This window comes from Talpa occidentalis, unplaced genomic scaffold (genome assembly GCF_014898055.3).
Source record: "Talpa occidentalis isolate TD23 unplaced genomic scaffold, MPIMG_talOcc4v2.1 talOcc4.7, whole genome shotgun sequence".
In the NCBI taxonomy this organism is placed as follows: Eukaryota; Metazoa; Chordata; class Mammalia; order Eulipotyphla; family Talpidae; genus Talpa; species Talpa occidentalis.
The window spans coordinates 3801610-3817411 of NW_023605083.1; the positions used below are offsets into that span (position 1 = coordinate 3801610).

General features: G+C 64.8%; 1 protein-coding gene across 1 annotated transcript in view; it reads right to left on the minus strand.

Moving 5' to 3' along the window:
• Positions 1-15802, minus strand: part of HMCN2 (hemicentin 2) — a 117886-nt gene that overhangs the window by 42408 nt on the left and 59676 nt on the right. The window contains 20 exon segments of the mRNA XM_037491448.2: positions 452-733; positions 1464-1625; positions 3407-3526; positions 3709-3805; positions 4823-4998; positions 5360-5483; positions 5975-6132; positions 7216-7392; positions 7910-8005; positions 8952-9048; positions 9452-9606; positions 10676-10845; positions 11031-11139; positions 11751-12029; positions 12555-12833; positions 13446-13600; positions 14096-14222; positions 14544-14682; positions 14974-15104; positions 15410-15604. Coding sequence (XP_037347345.1) covers positions 452-733; positions 1464-1625; positions 3407-3526; positions 3709-3805; positions 4823-4998; positions 5360-5483; positions 5975-6132; positions 7216-7392; positions 7910-8005; positions 8952-9048; positions 9452-9606; positions 10676-10845; positions 11031-11139; positions 11751-12029; positions 12555-12833; positions 13446-13600; positions 14096-14222; positions 14544-14682; positions 14974-15104; positions 15410-15604 — 3228 coding nt within the window.

Sequence of the window (15802 nt, forward strand, 5' to 3'; positions counted from 1 at the left end):
AGTCACCCCTCCGGGCCCTCTGCTCCCTCTGCTTGGCGTGCTTTCCCCTCACCGCAGCACCAGCTTAACTCCTACTCTACTTTGACATTTTAGCCAAAAGGCCACCTCCTCCAGGAGGCTGCCCTGGTTTCCCTTAACAGCGTTCATGGTCAATCTGATCTCTCCCAGGCCTCGGGATTCCCGTCTCACATATGAATTACATAGGATAGTGCAGAACAGGGTAATGGACCATGAGGGAAGGAGGGAGGGAAATCAGGGCTCACTGGAGGCAGTCCTGATTTTGAGAGCCGTGTTGCTGACAGCCCCCCTCAGCAGTCCTGACCGCAGGAAGAGGAGACCCCAGGAACACCACACAGATCACGCTCTCCTGCGGACTGTGCTGGAGGTGGAACCAGCCTTGCCCTCTCCAGCCACCCCTCCCGGCCCCCCTTGGCAGTCTGCTGGTCCTCACCCAGTACAGAGAGTGAGAACCTCCTCTCAGCCCTGCCAGCCACGTTCTCAGCCACGCAGCTGTAGTGCCCAGCGTGGGCCGCCTGGGCCCGCACCACATGCAGGCTCTGGCCCTGGTTCTGCAGCTGCAGGCCAGACTCGGCCCCCAACGGCTGGTCATCCCGTTGCCATGTCACCCTGGGTGGGGGATTCCCTGTGGCGCTGCATTCCAGAGTGGTCTCTCCATCCTCGACCACGGACACATCTGTGTGGGGCTCCCGGGGGGCAGTGATCTGAGGAGGGACTGGAGAGTGGGCAGAAGACAGGTCAGGGAAAGCCGCTGCCACATGTCACATGCCACGTCCCCACTGCCATGGTGGGTGCCCCCTCCCAGGTCTGCTCCCCCCACCACCCTTGGCCAGGTGACCTGACTTCTCTGGGCCTCCGCTCCCCACTTCTATAATGGGTCATAAGAGTACCCCGCAGCCCCTCTCCCACACCCTGCGTTCTGGGACTCTGAGGGTGGCGGGGGGCACTGCTATTTGGCGCAAGCTCATAGAACAGCCCCTCCGATCTGGGAGGGGTTTCCTTCCTCAGAAAACAGCTCTCTGGATCTCAAACAGGCGTGGGGATTGGTTGGGGTTGGGGATTATTCCATGGGACGGTTTCTCCCCAAGATGCCAAACTGCACCTTTCTTGGTTTTACTTTCTAGAGTGATCCTATAAGGTGGAGCTGCTCCGTGCCGCTGCCGCGGGACAGGCAAACGCAGCGCCAGGGCATCTGCCCCCTATCGGGACCCCTCGTCACGTCCTTCCCTTCCCAGCCAGCCCAAGAAGTGCTTCTTTCCTCGGGGCCGTGGGGTGACATGGCATCATGTCGCCCCTCCTAGGAAGCTGACTGGGAGAGGAGTTTGCAAAATGCCAGGAACCTAAGAGAACTGTCTCCCGGGGGGCGGGTTCTGCCTGCTGGGGTGCCCGGTTGTCCGCCCTTCCAGCCCCTTCCACCCGGGTCAGGTCCTCCCTGCCCGGCTCACCATGCACCTCCAGCTGCTGGTCCTGGCTGCTACTCCCCGCCACGTTGCTGCACTCACAGGTGTACGTTCCCTCCTGCGCCTGCCGGGCGTGGCCCAGGTACAGCAGCCTCCCCACGGCCGACACCTGCCCGAGGTCAGCTCCCTCCCCGGGCAGCGACTGACCTGGATGCAGCGAGAAAGAAGTCCCTGGTCCCTGGTCCTCCCACCTGGAGCATCCGCCCTCCGACCCGCCCCGGCCATCTCCTGCTCGCCCTTCAGGTGAGACGTCACCTCCACCAAGTCTGACCCTGGCACCCCCTTCTGAACTCCGACAACCCCCAAGGTTCTCCCCACCACAGGTCTGCCTGCAGCCATCCCCTCTGAATGCTGCCCTGGTCTGGGCCCCCAGGAGGGCCGGCCCCACCTCAGTTTCCCTCAGGGACCTTTAGCGGCTCCCCGGGGCCCAGCACAGAGCAGGACTCGACGAGGCTCCTGAATGAAGGGCCCCCCCGACCCGGCCATCTAGCTGCAGCGCCCAAGCCGCGGGACGCGAGGAGGGTCTGAGGTAGGGTCTGCAGGCCCCGCATGAAACCCGAACATCTGTCCTTCTGCGCATGCTCCAAGCGGATTGGAGCTCTGAGCCTGTGGGGGGGTCAGCCGGCCACTAAGACCCACGTGCAGGTCTCCGTCTCACCTCTCTGCTGTCCACGCCCTAGGCCCTTCTGGCTGCTCCAGGGTTTATTCCCAGTTCACCCCCACTCACCCCATGAGCTCCCCACATCTGTTTGACCGCCCACTTGATATCCAACGGATGTCTCCAAGTTGCTATGCCCCCAGCCCCAGGCGTGCCCCAGCTCTGCTCTGCAGCTGTGCCCTTTTGTGATGGCAGCACCGCTTCTCAGGCCCCAGCGCCCCAGACAGTCCCACCAGCGCCCTCCTGCACCCGCCCAGCCCAGGCCTCCTCCTGCTCCCGCTGCCCCCTCTCCGGGTCTAGCCTCGGCACAGCTGGCAACAGGAAGCGGCGGGCGCGTGAACGGGGTTCTGCCCTCCTGTGCGCACAGCCCTGCCCTTCTCGCTGGAGGGAAAAGCCAGGGACCCAAACCAAAGCCTCCCACCCAGCCCCACCGCCTGCTGACCGTCTGTTCTGTCCCCCTGCCCCCTCTGCTCCAGGCTACTGGCCTCTTCGCTGTTTTTCAAACACTTGCTCCTCCCTGTCTCAGGCCCTTTACACCTGAGCTGGCCGGATGCTTGCCCCAGGAGAGCCTTCACCTTCTTAAAGTCGGCTTGGTCAGCTGTCCCGGCCACTCAGCTTAGAATCGCAGCTCCCCACCCCCCCACCCCGCACATCTTTACCCCTTTGCCTGGCTTTATTTTTCTCCAAAGCACTTGTCCCCTAAGGTACCAAGCGATTTCCTGACTTTTCTTTTATCTGACTGCCCCGCTCCCCCGCTGTACCCTCAGCATCTAGCATAGGGGAGTGGAGAGACTCCCCATAAATACTGGGTAATAAATGAAGTCCAAATCTGAATTGAACATCCATTTGGACCAGGTCCTGTCTTGGAATTCAGTAAGATGGTGCCTCACAGCGCCCACCTGCTCCTGGAGGAGAGGACTAAGGACTGAGATGGTGACATGACAAGTTACTACACGGCTAGGTCAAGGAGGCCTCACCTAGCCTGGGGTGGGAGTCAGGGAGGGCTTCCTGGAAGAAGTGACACCTGAGGCCTGACCCAGCTCTCACTGACTGGGAAGGGATGAGGGCAAGGGCCTGCAGACTGGGGCACTGTGCAGAGAGGGCTGAGGGAGCATTCCTTCTGTACCCAGCACCCCACTCCCAAGGAGTGTAAGTGCACCCACCCCCTCTCAGCTAAGCGCTGGGGCGGGGTGGGGGGGCACAGTGAGGTCAGGGAGCAGCCTCCTTGTGAGGGGCAATAGGGTGGGGCTGGCAAGGGCACCGATCCTACCGTCCTTCTTCCAGGAGATCTTGGGGAAGGGGACACCCCAGCACTCGCAGGACATCCTGGCAGGGTGCCCCTCCATCACGGTCAGGGTGAGGGGCTCCCGAGAGGGGAACACTGGAGCGGCTGGGTAAGAGCAAAGAGGGGGTGAGGGGTCTGGGGTGGGACAGGAGTGAGGTGAGGGCAGGTGGAGGAAGACTGCTCCCGGGACCCAGTGGAGGCAGCACCCCTCCCTCTGCACCCCAGGGCCTAGGAGCCAGCCCTGCAGCGTCTGGGAAGGCGCCCCAGCCCGGCCCGCGAGACCTTACCCCAGACATTGAGGTTGTAGTGCTTCTCCGAGCGGCCTGCCTGGTTCAGCGCCTCGCAGGTGTAGCGGCCCGCATCGCCCACCTCCGCTCTGTGCACCTGGCCGGGGGCAGATGCCACCCTCAGCCCCAGGAGCAGGGCAGCAAGGAGACAGGCCTCCTCTGGCACCCGTGAGACCCGGGCAGATCACTTTACCCCGCCAAGTCCCAGCATCCCCACCAGGAATGCCCAGAGAAGTTTCCAGAAGACAGCACCCGTGTGTCCAACACAGTCCAGACACATGGAACGGGCTCCCTAAATGGCAGCCCTGCCAGCTTCACCCCACTTCTCATCCACCCAGCCCTGCTAAGGGCGGTGGGTCCCACGCTACCTTTAATCTGCTCCCAGGCTCTTTGGAAGGAGAAAAAGCCAGAAAAGAAGGTGGAAGATGAAGAATGGGGTGGAGGGGACCCTGTCCTTGGGGGTTAGATCCTAACATAGGGGGTATTGGAGCACGACCATCCTGTGACTTTGAAGACTGAAGGGACAGAGGGGGCAGGCACCCCAGACAGAGGGAACCAAAGAGCAGTGCTAGAGTTGGAATGACCATATCACAAAATGTCAAGGGGGAGGAGGAGCAGCGGGCTGCCCTGGGAGGTTGTCCCCAGCGCTGGAGAGGTACCTGGCATGGATGAGTTATTCTCTGGGGACCTGGCAGACATTGCCCAGTCACCCCGGGGTCCACGTGTTTACACAAGAGACCCGAGGGTACATGGTCAGGACGCCCACAGTGGCCCGGCCAGGAGAAGGAGCTGGAATTTACATCCAGACTGATCCCGAGGCCCTGCCCCTAATCCGCCCCTGCAGGCCTGATGCCCTGGGAGGACCTTTGCTGCCCAAAGGCAAGGAGGCTTTGGAGCAGAAGCGGAAACAGGTGGGCGAGAGCTGCTCAGCTGTGTGGGTGCCAAGCGGTGCCGAGGGTGAGTCCTGGGTGATGGGCCAGGGTTGTGCCTGGAGACTAGGGCTGGAGGGGCTTGCAGGCCATGCTGAGCCAAATGGGTACTCTTGGGGGTCACCCACAGGCCCCGTGCCCAGGGCCCCGCTGTGCCTGGGCGAAGGCCTCGGGAGGGAGCACACCTCCAGCAAGGCCTTGTCTGCAGAGAGGCGGACGCCGGGCCGAGGGTCCAGCGGGCGGCCGTCCTTCCTCCAGCTCAGCACGGGCGGGGGCACGGCGTGGCTCCGACACTCCAGGGCCACCGACTCGTTGGTCAGCACAGACACGTTCCGCTCTTCTCCTTGGATGCTGGGGGGCACTGCGGGAGGGGCAGGAGGCGCTGTCTTGGGCATATTGCAGGGACCCAGCAGGTCAGGGCCAAGGCCTGGGTAAGAGCCAGCCTCTTCCAGCAGCCGGAACAAACCAGGGGGTGGGGGCCACTCCCAGCCTGGCCTCCCCTCCTTGACCTTCCCTGACCTGCTTCAAAAGGAGGTGCCGGCCTGTTTGTGATGGGGGCTCACATCCCAGCTGAGCCCATGTGAAGGCAGCCACAGTCCCAAGCTGGTGCCTCCCACGCCCAGTCACCCCTCTCCTTTTGGAGGTGAGCGGGCTGCCCCAGTCCCACCCTCGAAAGCCACTGACCTGGACCAGACGACCGCCCACGGGGGCCTGAGACTCACCGTGGACTTGTAGGGTGACTTCCTGGCGGTCCTCGCCCACGGCGTTCACGGCCACGCAGGTGTAGCTGCCAGAGTCAGACACCCGGGCACTGGCCAAGGTGAGGACCCGGCCCCCAGGGAAGACCTGTGCCCCGGCCGGAAGCCTGTGTGAGGTGTGCCCCAAAGGCGGCACCCACACCTTCGCGGGAGGGCCCTGCTGCCAGGCTACTGGGGCGGCCTGCCCCACCCCAGCACCCCCACAATCCAGTGGGCCCATGAGCTGCCCCAGATCTTGGGGCCTGCCCCGGCCAGCGGACAAGGACATAGTGACACTGACCACCCGCAGGAGCAGCACTGTCCACGTTAGAATGGACTGGGCAAACTAGAATGCGTTGAAGTTGGCTCCACTGCTTATTTTTACTCATCTCAATGAGGCTACTAGAAAGTTCTAAACAGTGTGACTGCCTCACATGCGTGGTGTGCAAGCTTCGGGGCCCAGCACGGCTTCAGACCATCACCTGCGCGGCACCCACCATCCTCCTGCAGCCCACCGCCCAGCTGTGCTCCCACACCCTGGCCTCTGCGTCGCACCGACTGAGGCACAGGGCGTGAACCAGGGCACCCAGCCCTGCTGACCTGGAGGCCAGAGGTCCCGGCAGCGGACACGGGGTTGCCGTCCTTCAGCCACATCAGCGTGGGGCTGGGGGCTCCGCTGGCATTGCAGGTCAGCCGCACCGGGGCATTGAGCAGCACGGGGCCCGGCAGGCTAGGGGGCAGCATGATGCGTGGGGGAGCTGCAGGGGGGTGACACCGGAGCAGGCTGAGCCCCACAGTGGGCGGTGCAGGCCCTGCAGGGCCACAGCACGTGGCTCCAAACCAAAGCACCGGGAAAGTGCTCCCTACACAGGCCCCCACTCCAGGCCTCCTGGCTCAGCCCTCCCTGGCAACACCACCCCGAGGCCCTCCACGTGGGAGATGAGGCTCAGAGAGGGCAGGTCACCAGCCCAAGGTTGACCAGCTAGGCAGTGGCGAGGCCGTCCTTGACCTTGGGTCTTCTGGTTGGCATGGGGTCATATCATGGGGAGGGAGTGGGTGACAAGGGCTGAGGACCCCTGGACAGAGTCTGTTGCCCCCCTCAGAAGTATCAGATGCAGCTTTACCCTGTCGGCATCCCCTTGGGCAGGAGACGGCTGGGAGAGTCGACTGCACCAGGGAAGCAGGAGCACGACGCTCACAGCCAGCCCTACCCAGCCACACCCCGCTCCAAGGAGCAAGCCTGACCTGGCCAGCCCCACCTGGCCGCCAGCACCAGCCTGGCCGCCTCTTGTTTCATAAGCTCCGGGCCAGGCATCCTTTCCATTTCCAGGATTCCTCCATCCTCTGCGACCTCAGGCCAGGGCAGGCGGTCTCCATAAGGGCACCCGGCTCTCCAAGATGCCTCCCAGACCCCCCAGGCCAGGTCAGCACCCTGGTTCCAGGCACCCAGTGGGACCTCACCTATACTAACTCCGCTCACAACTGTCAGGCAACAGAGCTCTGGGTAGTAGCTCATTCCTGTCCCTTCCACTGCACTGAGATTCTTGGGTCTGTCTTATTTGGGCTGCGGCCCCGGGGCACTGCCTCAATAACTGTGGCTGGCTGAAGACGGAGAGATGGAGGACTGGATGGCTGAGCGGGAGGATGGACAGATGAGCAGGTGGATGGATGGGCAGAGGACTGGCAGGGTGGTTGGATCAGTGGATGGACAGTGGGGTATTTTCATGGGTGGGTGGGTCGGTGGGTGGATGGGTGGATGGATGGATGGACAGAGAGACTAACAGACAGATGGGTGGAGCCTCAACTTTTTGAACAAAGACCCCCAGTCCCAGGCGGCTCACCATTGACCCGCAGGCCATACTGCAGCTCTGTGCTGCCCACTACATTGGCTGCCACACAGCGGTAACTCCCAGTATCAGAAAACTGGGCTCGCTCAATGAGGAGGACCCTCCCATCTGCCGACACCGTCACTCCCTCCTGGGCAGAGACAGGCTGGCGGCCCTTGAACCAGGAAATATCTGGGGAAGAAGAGAAAAGAGATGCGAGGGGTCTTGCCAGTCCTCCTGCCCGGAGAGCAGGCAGCAGAGAGCAGCTTCGGGGCTGGCCACACGAGGGCCATTATTCCAGGCTCCCCTGGGGAGAGGACAACTTCTCCAGGCCTCGCCACCCCAGGCAGAGCACCCCACAGTAGCAGGGGAGCTAGTGGGCCCTCCTGTCCTCCCAGCGCTCATGCCTACGCCCATGCTCCCAGCCCCTCCTCAACTGCTGATCTGGGGGGCCCAGATGGAGGGTGAGTAGAGGCCCTGGTCCTCACCCCCACCCCCTGGGGAGCCTTGGGGAGCAGCAGACTCCGGGCAGACGTCCTGCAGCTTCAGCACAGGCCCTGGCAGTGACTGGCATGTAGCAGGCATTGGAAGAACCAGGGGATTTTTCTCCCCATTTTTGCCTACAGCCAGAGAAGGACCTGGGTCTGGGGGCCCTCGTTCAATGGCCACAGGCACTGGGGAGGTGGCTCTCAGTCCAGGGGGGCCTTACCGGGGGAGGGCACACCCGAAGCCAGACACTCCAGGGCCACCGAGGCGTTTTCCAGCACTGCCTTGTTGGTGGGGACCGGTTCGATGTTGGGGGGCACTGGGGGCGACAAGGAGAGCCCTGGCTTGGTGGGGTGGGCTCTGGGGTGCCCCCCTCCCTAGCCTCTCATGGGGCCCTGGGCAACGCAACACCCCAAATAGCTCGTGTCTCCTCCTCAGAGACACTGGCCACAACCTTCACCACAACCACACAGAGGCCGCGAACAGCAGCCTCCAGCACCGCGCCCCCCGGCCCTGAGCGCAGGCGGCCAGAGCAGGCAAGGGGCGCCTCCAACTCTGGGCCCCTTGGCGGGTTGGGAGGTGGTGCCGCCACCTTGGGAAGAGCTCTGGACGGTTCTCAAGAGACTAAAAACAGAAAGATCACATGATCCAGCGACCCCACTTCTGGTTATCTGAGGAGCACGGAAGCTTCGGCTCAGAATGTGCCCCGCGGGGTGTGGCGCCTGCTCCGCAGCGGGGCGGGAGCAGCCGCGGCCCGCCACAGCCCGCGAGAGACCAGGGAACCGGGAGGGGCCAGCCGCGGGCGCTCAGCTGCCAGGCAGAGGCGTCAAGGTCATTTGCAGCAAATGGAAGGAACTCCAGGGAGTTCGGGAAATGGAGTCAGCCAGAGACAAAGAGCGGGAGGGGTCCTGTGTAGGGGGTCTCGAAACAAAGCGGGTGAGCAGACGCAGCCAAGTGAAACTGGACACTGCTGACCAGGGCACCCGCGGCCAGCGGGCGCTGGGGTGAGGGAGGGTGGCGGGACTTGGTCCCTGCACTTGCTTTCTGATTCTTAAAGACAAGGGGCGAGGGCAGGGACGTGGGGACCCGGCAGGGATACAGCGAGCAGCGGGGGTGTGACTGCGGGAGGGATACCCCTGGAAGCGGCACGGAAGCCTGGCTTTGGACTTCTGAAGGAAGCGTGTGGCTGGGAATTTAAAGCCCGGCTCCGTCCCTGACGCCCAAGGCAGCCGCGGCCTCGAGAGCCACCTCCCGTCCCTCCTCACCCAGGACCTTGAGAGCCAGGTCCCTCCTGCTCTCGCCGGCCAGGTTAGTGGCGATGCAAGTGTAGACGCCCTCGTCCCTCAGGTCCACCTTTTCAATCTGGAGACAGAGGAAGCAGGGGGCAGAGTTCGCCGTGGGGATGGGGGTACAGGGGGCCTAGAGCTTGGGGCAGTCAGGTCAATCCTGGGACATGGGAGCACGACGCGCTGGGGGAGGCGAGGCGTGGGGACCAGCTGGCTCTGGGTCACCCACTCAGAGTCCAGGGGACCCCTCTGATCCTGTGCCCATCCCCGTCCCCCTCATTTCTCCCTCTGATAGCTGAAGTTCCTGGGGTCCTAGGCTAGACTAAGGGTCCCACTGAGAACCCAGGTTAAGTGGGCTCCGTGTTCATCTTCCTTCCCATATCCAGACTGCCAGGACCCTACTTGGAGTCTCCAGGCCCCTAAAGGCAGCCCCTTCGCCTGTACCCAACTGCCCCGCCAGGCTTGGCCCCCGCATGTACCTGCAGGCTCCCCCCCGAGGCTGCCAGGGCTACTCCATCCTTCCACCAGCGGAGGCTTGGAGCAGGCACCCCTGTCCCTTCACATCGGAGAGTGACGGGCTGCAGGAAAGGGGCCGTGACATTCTCACCCCCGACAATGACCACCGAAGGGAGCTCTGGGCGGGAGACAGGGTGAGCTTGGGTCAGGCTCAGGAAGGGTGCACAGGACATGCAGCAACCCCTCGTGCCTGGGGAGGCGGCATCTGTCCTCCTGCCTCCTCCTGCCCCACTCTGCCCTCCCAGATACTGGCTTGGGAGAAAGAGCACCACACTCAGGCCAGCAGAGCAGACCTTTCCCTTTTAAATGCTCCCAACCATCCATCCATCCATCCATCCATCCATCCATCCATCCGCCCGTCCATCCATCCATCCATCCGCCCGTCCATCCGCACATCCATCCATCCATCCGTCCATCCATCCATCCATCCATCCGTCCATCCATCCATCCATCCATCCATCCGCCCGTCCATCCGCACATCCATCCATCCATCCGTCCATCCATCCATCCATCCATCCATCCATCCAACCGCCCGTCCATCCGCACATCCATCCATCCATCCGTCCATCCATCCATCCATCCGTCCATCCTTCCATCCATCCATCCATCCGTCCATCCATCCATCCATCCATCCATCCATCCATCCATCCATCCGCCCACCCGTCCATCTGCACGTCCATCCATCCATCCGTCCGTCCGTCCATCCATCTGTGCACTGAGCATCCACTCTGTGCCCCAGGCTCCCTCTGGCGCAGGGACACGGCAGAGAAAGGTGGCCACTGTGCTGCACACTCAGAGCTCCCAGAGCTGGGTAGTACAGATTAGAACTGTGGTGGAATCAAGGAGGGATTCCTGGAGGAAGCACCAATTCTAGGACAGACCTGAAAGGTAGGGAGGAGCCAGACAGGCAAAGAGGAAGCCAGGGAAGCTTCCAGGCAGCAGAAGAGCAGGCGCAGATGAGAGAGGCTGATGTTGGACGAAGATGGTCAGGGTGGTCAGCAAGAAGAGAGCAAGTAGAGAGAGGGAGGCTTGGGGGAGCGAGGGCCTGGACTGCACAGACAGCAAGGGTGGTGAGCAGCTGAGACCAGCTTCCCATGTGTCCCTTTGGGGAGACCTCCCCAGGTCGGAGGGCCAGATGGTCATGCCCTCTGACCCGACCCTCCCCGGCGTCCCAGGCACGCCCTCACCGTGCACGGACAACTCCACCTCGGCCCCGGCAGTGCCCGCCTCGTTGGTGGCCTGGCAGGAGAAGAGGCCGGCATGGCCCAGCTGTACGTGGTCAATCTGCAGTGTGGTCCCTTGGGGGCCCACCTGCACCCCAGCCAGCTCCTCCACTGGGCGGCCGTTCTGTAGCCACCTAAAGTGGGTGGGGAGGGGGACAGGTCAGCCGAGGCCAAGGCTGCAGGACTAGCCAGGAGGGCCACATGGTCTCTGACCTCATGGCCTCATCCACAGTCCTGGGAGGAGGAAGCCTCTCCCATCCCCACCCACCCCAAAGTATGGCCTTCCCCCCATTCCTGGCCTCCGCCACCCCATACGCACTGGATAGTGGGCACTGGGGAGCCGGAGGCCTGGCAGGGGAGTTCCAGGGGCTGTCCCACGAGGGCGGTCACCTGGCCCAAGCCTTCAGCCACCAGCAGCTGTGGGGGCACTGCAGGCAGAGCATCGGTGCTTAGAGCTGAGCACGGCGCGGCCAGAGGACCTCCCAAGCCTCAGGCTCCTGAGCAAGGCCGCAGCCTCACTCGCCTCAAGTCCCCCATCAATGGCCCCTCCTCCAGGAAGCCTCTGGGACCACTCAAGGCGGGACGGCACACCTGCCCCTCTGCCCGCCTCCCACAGGCGCGGCCTGCTCTTTCCATGTCTGTGGCCCTGGAAGACTCGGGGCTCAGGAGTCCCTGTCCCCTGCTATCCCCAGCACCACACAGGACTGGCCCAGAGTTAAACATGGCATGGGGGGAACAGGCCAGGGTCCCACCCCCATCCCCGCGGCCGGCGCCCATAGCCCCATGTTGGGCTTTGGGGAGTTCTCCGTAAATATCTGGCCACTCCTGGAAGGCAGAGCGGTGGCCTCCATCATGGGTGACCTGGTAGGGGCCCCACCCCCTCTGCGTGCTGAGGGTCCCCCGACCCAGGACTCAGACCATACAGGACACTGCGCATTTCTCTGCCACCTTCCATGCCGGCAGGGGCCGGGGGGCCCGAGCCCAGTGGGTGTGGGGATGGGGGGGTGCGGCCCAGGTGAGGGCGGCAGGTGGGGCTCACCCTGCACCTCCACAGAGTACCGCAGCACAGCCTCCCCGGCGGGGCTGGTGGCCACGCAGCTGTACAGGCCGCCCGCTGCCTTGTCCAGGCGCTCCAGCCTCAGCGCGCCGCCCGCCTGCAGCCGCGTGCTGTTGCTCTCGGCCACGGGCAGCCCCTCGTGCTGCCAGGAGAGGGTGGGGGGCGGGTGGCCTCGGGCCACGCACTCCAGGGCCAGGGGCCTCCCCGCCACAGCCTTCACGGCGCGCGGCCCGCCTCCTGCTCCCTCGATGCTGGGCGGCACTGGGGGGGGACGGGGCTGCTCAGGGGGGCCTGCTCAGCCCCGCGCCCCCCGACGTGAGCCACCCTCCCTCTCCTCCATCGGCCGAAACCCCCTGTTCCGGCACCCCCCGCCCCCGACGCGCTCATGGCTAAGTGGGGACGCGGGGTCGAGTCCCGGGGCAGCTGATCCAACGAGCAGAAGCGGTGAGGGGCCGGGCCGGGCTCACAGGGAGCCGTCAGTTCAGAGCCACTAATTCCTAGCGAGGCCACAGGGTCTGGGCGTGGGTTGTGGAGAGTCTCGGGCCAGAGAGACCTGGATTCTCTGCTGCTCCGCCTCAGCCTGGGCAGCCCCCACCCTGGCCGCAGGGCCCGGCTTGTCTGAAGGAGACTGGACCCTTCAATGTGCCCAGCTCCTTAGTGCCGTTCCTGTCCCACCCCGCTGGCCTGGGCTCTAAACAGACGGCCCTGTGTCCTCTGGCCTGGCGAGGCCACCACGGCCGACACCCCCCACCCCCCGCTGCCCCAGCTGCTGCCCCGGCCACTCACCATACACCTGCAGCCTCTTGGCCCTCTCCGCGAGCCCCGCCGGGTTGCTGGCCCGGCAGGTATAGACGCCTGCGTCCGAGCCCTGGGCCCTCCCCAGCTGCAACTGCCGGCCCCCCCTGGAGTAGACGGCCTCGGCGCTGGGGGGCAGTGGCACCCCGTCCTTGAACCAGGCGATGTCCGGAGCTGGCACGCCTCGGGCCTCGCACAGGAAGCGCGCGGGCTGGCCCTCCACGACGGCCACCTCGCCCGTCTCGTTGGAGCCCCAGATGGTGGGAGGTGCTGAGAAGGACAGAGGGGTCACGGGGGCCCCCAGGGGCCGGCGGCCACCTCCAGGTGTCACGCACAGGCTGCTACCACGGGGTGGGGGAGGGAGGGTGGGGGAGGGAGGGTGGGGCCCGGGACAGACGGGAGAGGCCAGCCTGGTCATCCCCAGTGACCTCATGGTGGAAGCTGGGGGGGCCGCAGGCTGGGGCTCTGCACCCCGCTGGCCTGGACTGCACGCAGCCTCCTTCTGTAGAGAGCACACGGGCGCAGCGCCCTCTGCACGCAGCTTCAGTTCCCACCCATCCGGGCCAGGGGCCCTGGTTCTGCCCCCAAGCGGAGACAGTGAACAGCCTTTCGATGAGCGCGTCTCTCGGTGTGGAGGAAAGGGGCTTGATTTAGAGAAAAAGTCGAAGGAGGCGCCGCCCCGACTGGCCTCAGAGACGGTGAACGCTTGCGAAGCTGAGACGGGCCCCAGGGGGCTTGGAACAAGCGGGGCTCCCTCAGCCCCGCCCCATCCCCCCAGCTTGACGCGGAGGGACCCCTCTCTGCCCCCATCCCCCTCCAAGGCGGTGGGCAGCAGCCGGCGAGGTGGGGGGCAGCGGGGGGCATGCAGAGGCAGGAGCGCACCGTGGACGCTGAGCTGGAAGTCCTTGGCCTGCTGGCCGGCTGGGCTGAAGGCCACACACTGGTACCGTCCCTCGTCGCCCAAGTGGCTGCTGGCGATCCTGAGGACCTGGCCGTCCTCCTGGAGCTGGACGCGAGGGTCTCCCGGAAGGACAGGCCTGAAAAGGTGGTCGCGAGGTGCGGCCAGTGAGTGAAGGCGCCCGCGGGGGCAGGGATGAGGGGGCAGCTGCTCTAGGGACGATGAGCCCATCCCCATGTGGAATATTATTTAGTCCCAAAAAGGAATGAGGCCCCTGCAGGCCGGCGAGGGGGAGCAGGCCCGAAGGCCCCGTGCCTGCGCGGAGGGCTGCAGGGCTGGGGGGGACACGGCTGCTGGTGCCTCCTGGAACGTGAGGGAGCTGGTGGCCGTGGGACGCCGCGCCAGACCCGCTGAATTCACACCTGAGAGTCGTCCATTTCATGTCGTGTGAATTTTATCCCCCCGCAAAAAGAGGACCCGAGTGATGAGAAAACCCCGCCAGGAGAGAGCAGGGTGATCCCGGGGAGCGGGGTGGGGGTGCGCCCCTGCCCTCCGCCTGTGCCCTGGGGGTCGCAGGCGATGCCTGACACCTCCCCCCAACACACACGGCCCACGGGGGAGGGGAGGCACTCACTGCCCGTCCTTGGTCCACTCCATCTGGGGCATGGGGACCCCCGAGGCCCGGCACGCCAGCTGCACCTCCGCCCCAGCCCGGCCCAGCACCTCCTGGGCAGCCCCGGCGCCGAGCACGGAAGGTGGGACTGGGGGCGAGAAGGGGAAGGGATTCCTCACACCCTGCCAGCCCCGTGCAGGACCCGGGCTGGGCACTCTTCACTCCTCCCATCCTTCAGGGAAGCTCCCCCCACACACCCCGGTTGGCTCGGGCCTGCCCTCTGCTGTCTGGGCTGCCTGTGCAACCGTTAGAGCTCACAGTGAGGTGCTTGGCTAGTGTCTGCCCAGAGAGCTCAGGGAGGACGGGGGCTCTGTGGGGGGCCCCTCTCTGCTCTGCTCTCCCCTTCCCCAGCCACCTAAAAAGTGAGAGGATGCAGGGCTGGGGGGGCGGGGGCTCAGGCCTCACTCACTGAGCACAAGGAGATCAAAGTCCTTCTGGGCGGTCCCGGCCTGGTTCTCTGCCCGGCAGGAGTAGAGGCCAGAATCGCCCTCCTGGATCCTGGGGAAGTGGAGGGCACCCAGGAAGCGGTGACTGCCTAGGTGGGGGATCTGGGCAGAAGAGGCCAGAGGGAGCTGGTGAGCGGGATCTGGCCACCTCCGGCATCCGCGATGAGAAACCGAGGCCAGGGAGCTGGCTGGCGACCGCAACCCTGAGGTTCCAGCTCCGAGAACAGTGTGGTGCCCTCTCCACCAGGCAGGCCCCCAGACTTCATCATGGGACCACAATCCTCCACTTCCCTGAGCCCCAATGACACCATCACGTATCTCCCCCACATCTTGACACATGTGGAAACCTGATCTGAATGCCACCCACCCCCCACCGGCCCTGGGGACACCCACCGGCTGCCCATCTTTGAGCCACACGACCTCAGGGGCTGGAAAGCCACTTGCATCACACTCCAGTGTCAGGGGCTGCCCGGCCATGCCCGTCACGTTGACTCTGTGCTCGTCCTCCCGGATACTGGGGGCCACTTGGGGACAAAGAGAAGCAGAGGTGCTGCCCCTCCCCCGGAGAACCACAGTTGCCTGGATTCGGGCCACTTTCCCTGGTCTGGACAGATGGCCCCAGCCCCTGCCCTCTCCCAGATTTGGGGTCCCAGGACACAGGTCCAGCCCCTAATCTGGCTACAAGGAGTCCTCGATGTGGACCTGGACTGCACCCCAGGACCTCGGCAGCCTTGCCCCCCACAGGCCCCAAGGGAGCTGCCACCCAGGGCGTCCTGGAGTGCGTGGGGGTGTGGGCCAGCCCTGCCCCAGCTCTGGGGCCCCTGCTCACCGAGGACCACCAGCTTGGCTGTCCTGGACGCAGAGCCCGCCTCGTTGGTGGCCCGGCACTCGTAGTCGCCGCTGTCGCTGGGGGACACTGAGGCCAGGAACAGGGAGCCCTCGTCCAGCACCGCCAGGCCGGGGCGGCCGTGCAGGGGCTCCGAGGACGGGCCCTTCCGCCACGTGACCTGAGGCTTGGGCGTCCCTGGCAGGTGCAGGGAATCAGCATGAACACCCCCTTCCGACTCCTCACCCTTGCTGCCCCCCCATGATGGTCCTCGCTCCTGCAGAGCCCCCCACGCCACCCCCAGGGCCAGCACTTCTGCGGGGCTGCCTGGAGGGGCCCTGGGGCTTGAACCCTGGATTCCTGAGCCCAGACTGGCTGTAACCAGAGCTACAGCGG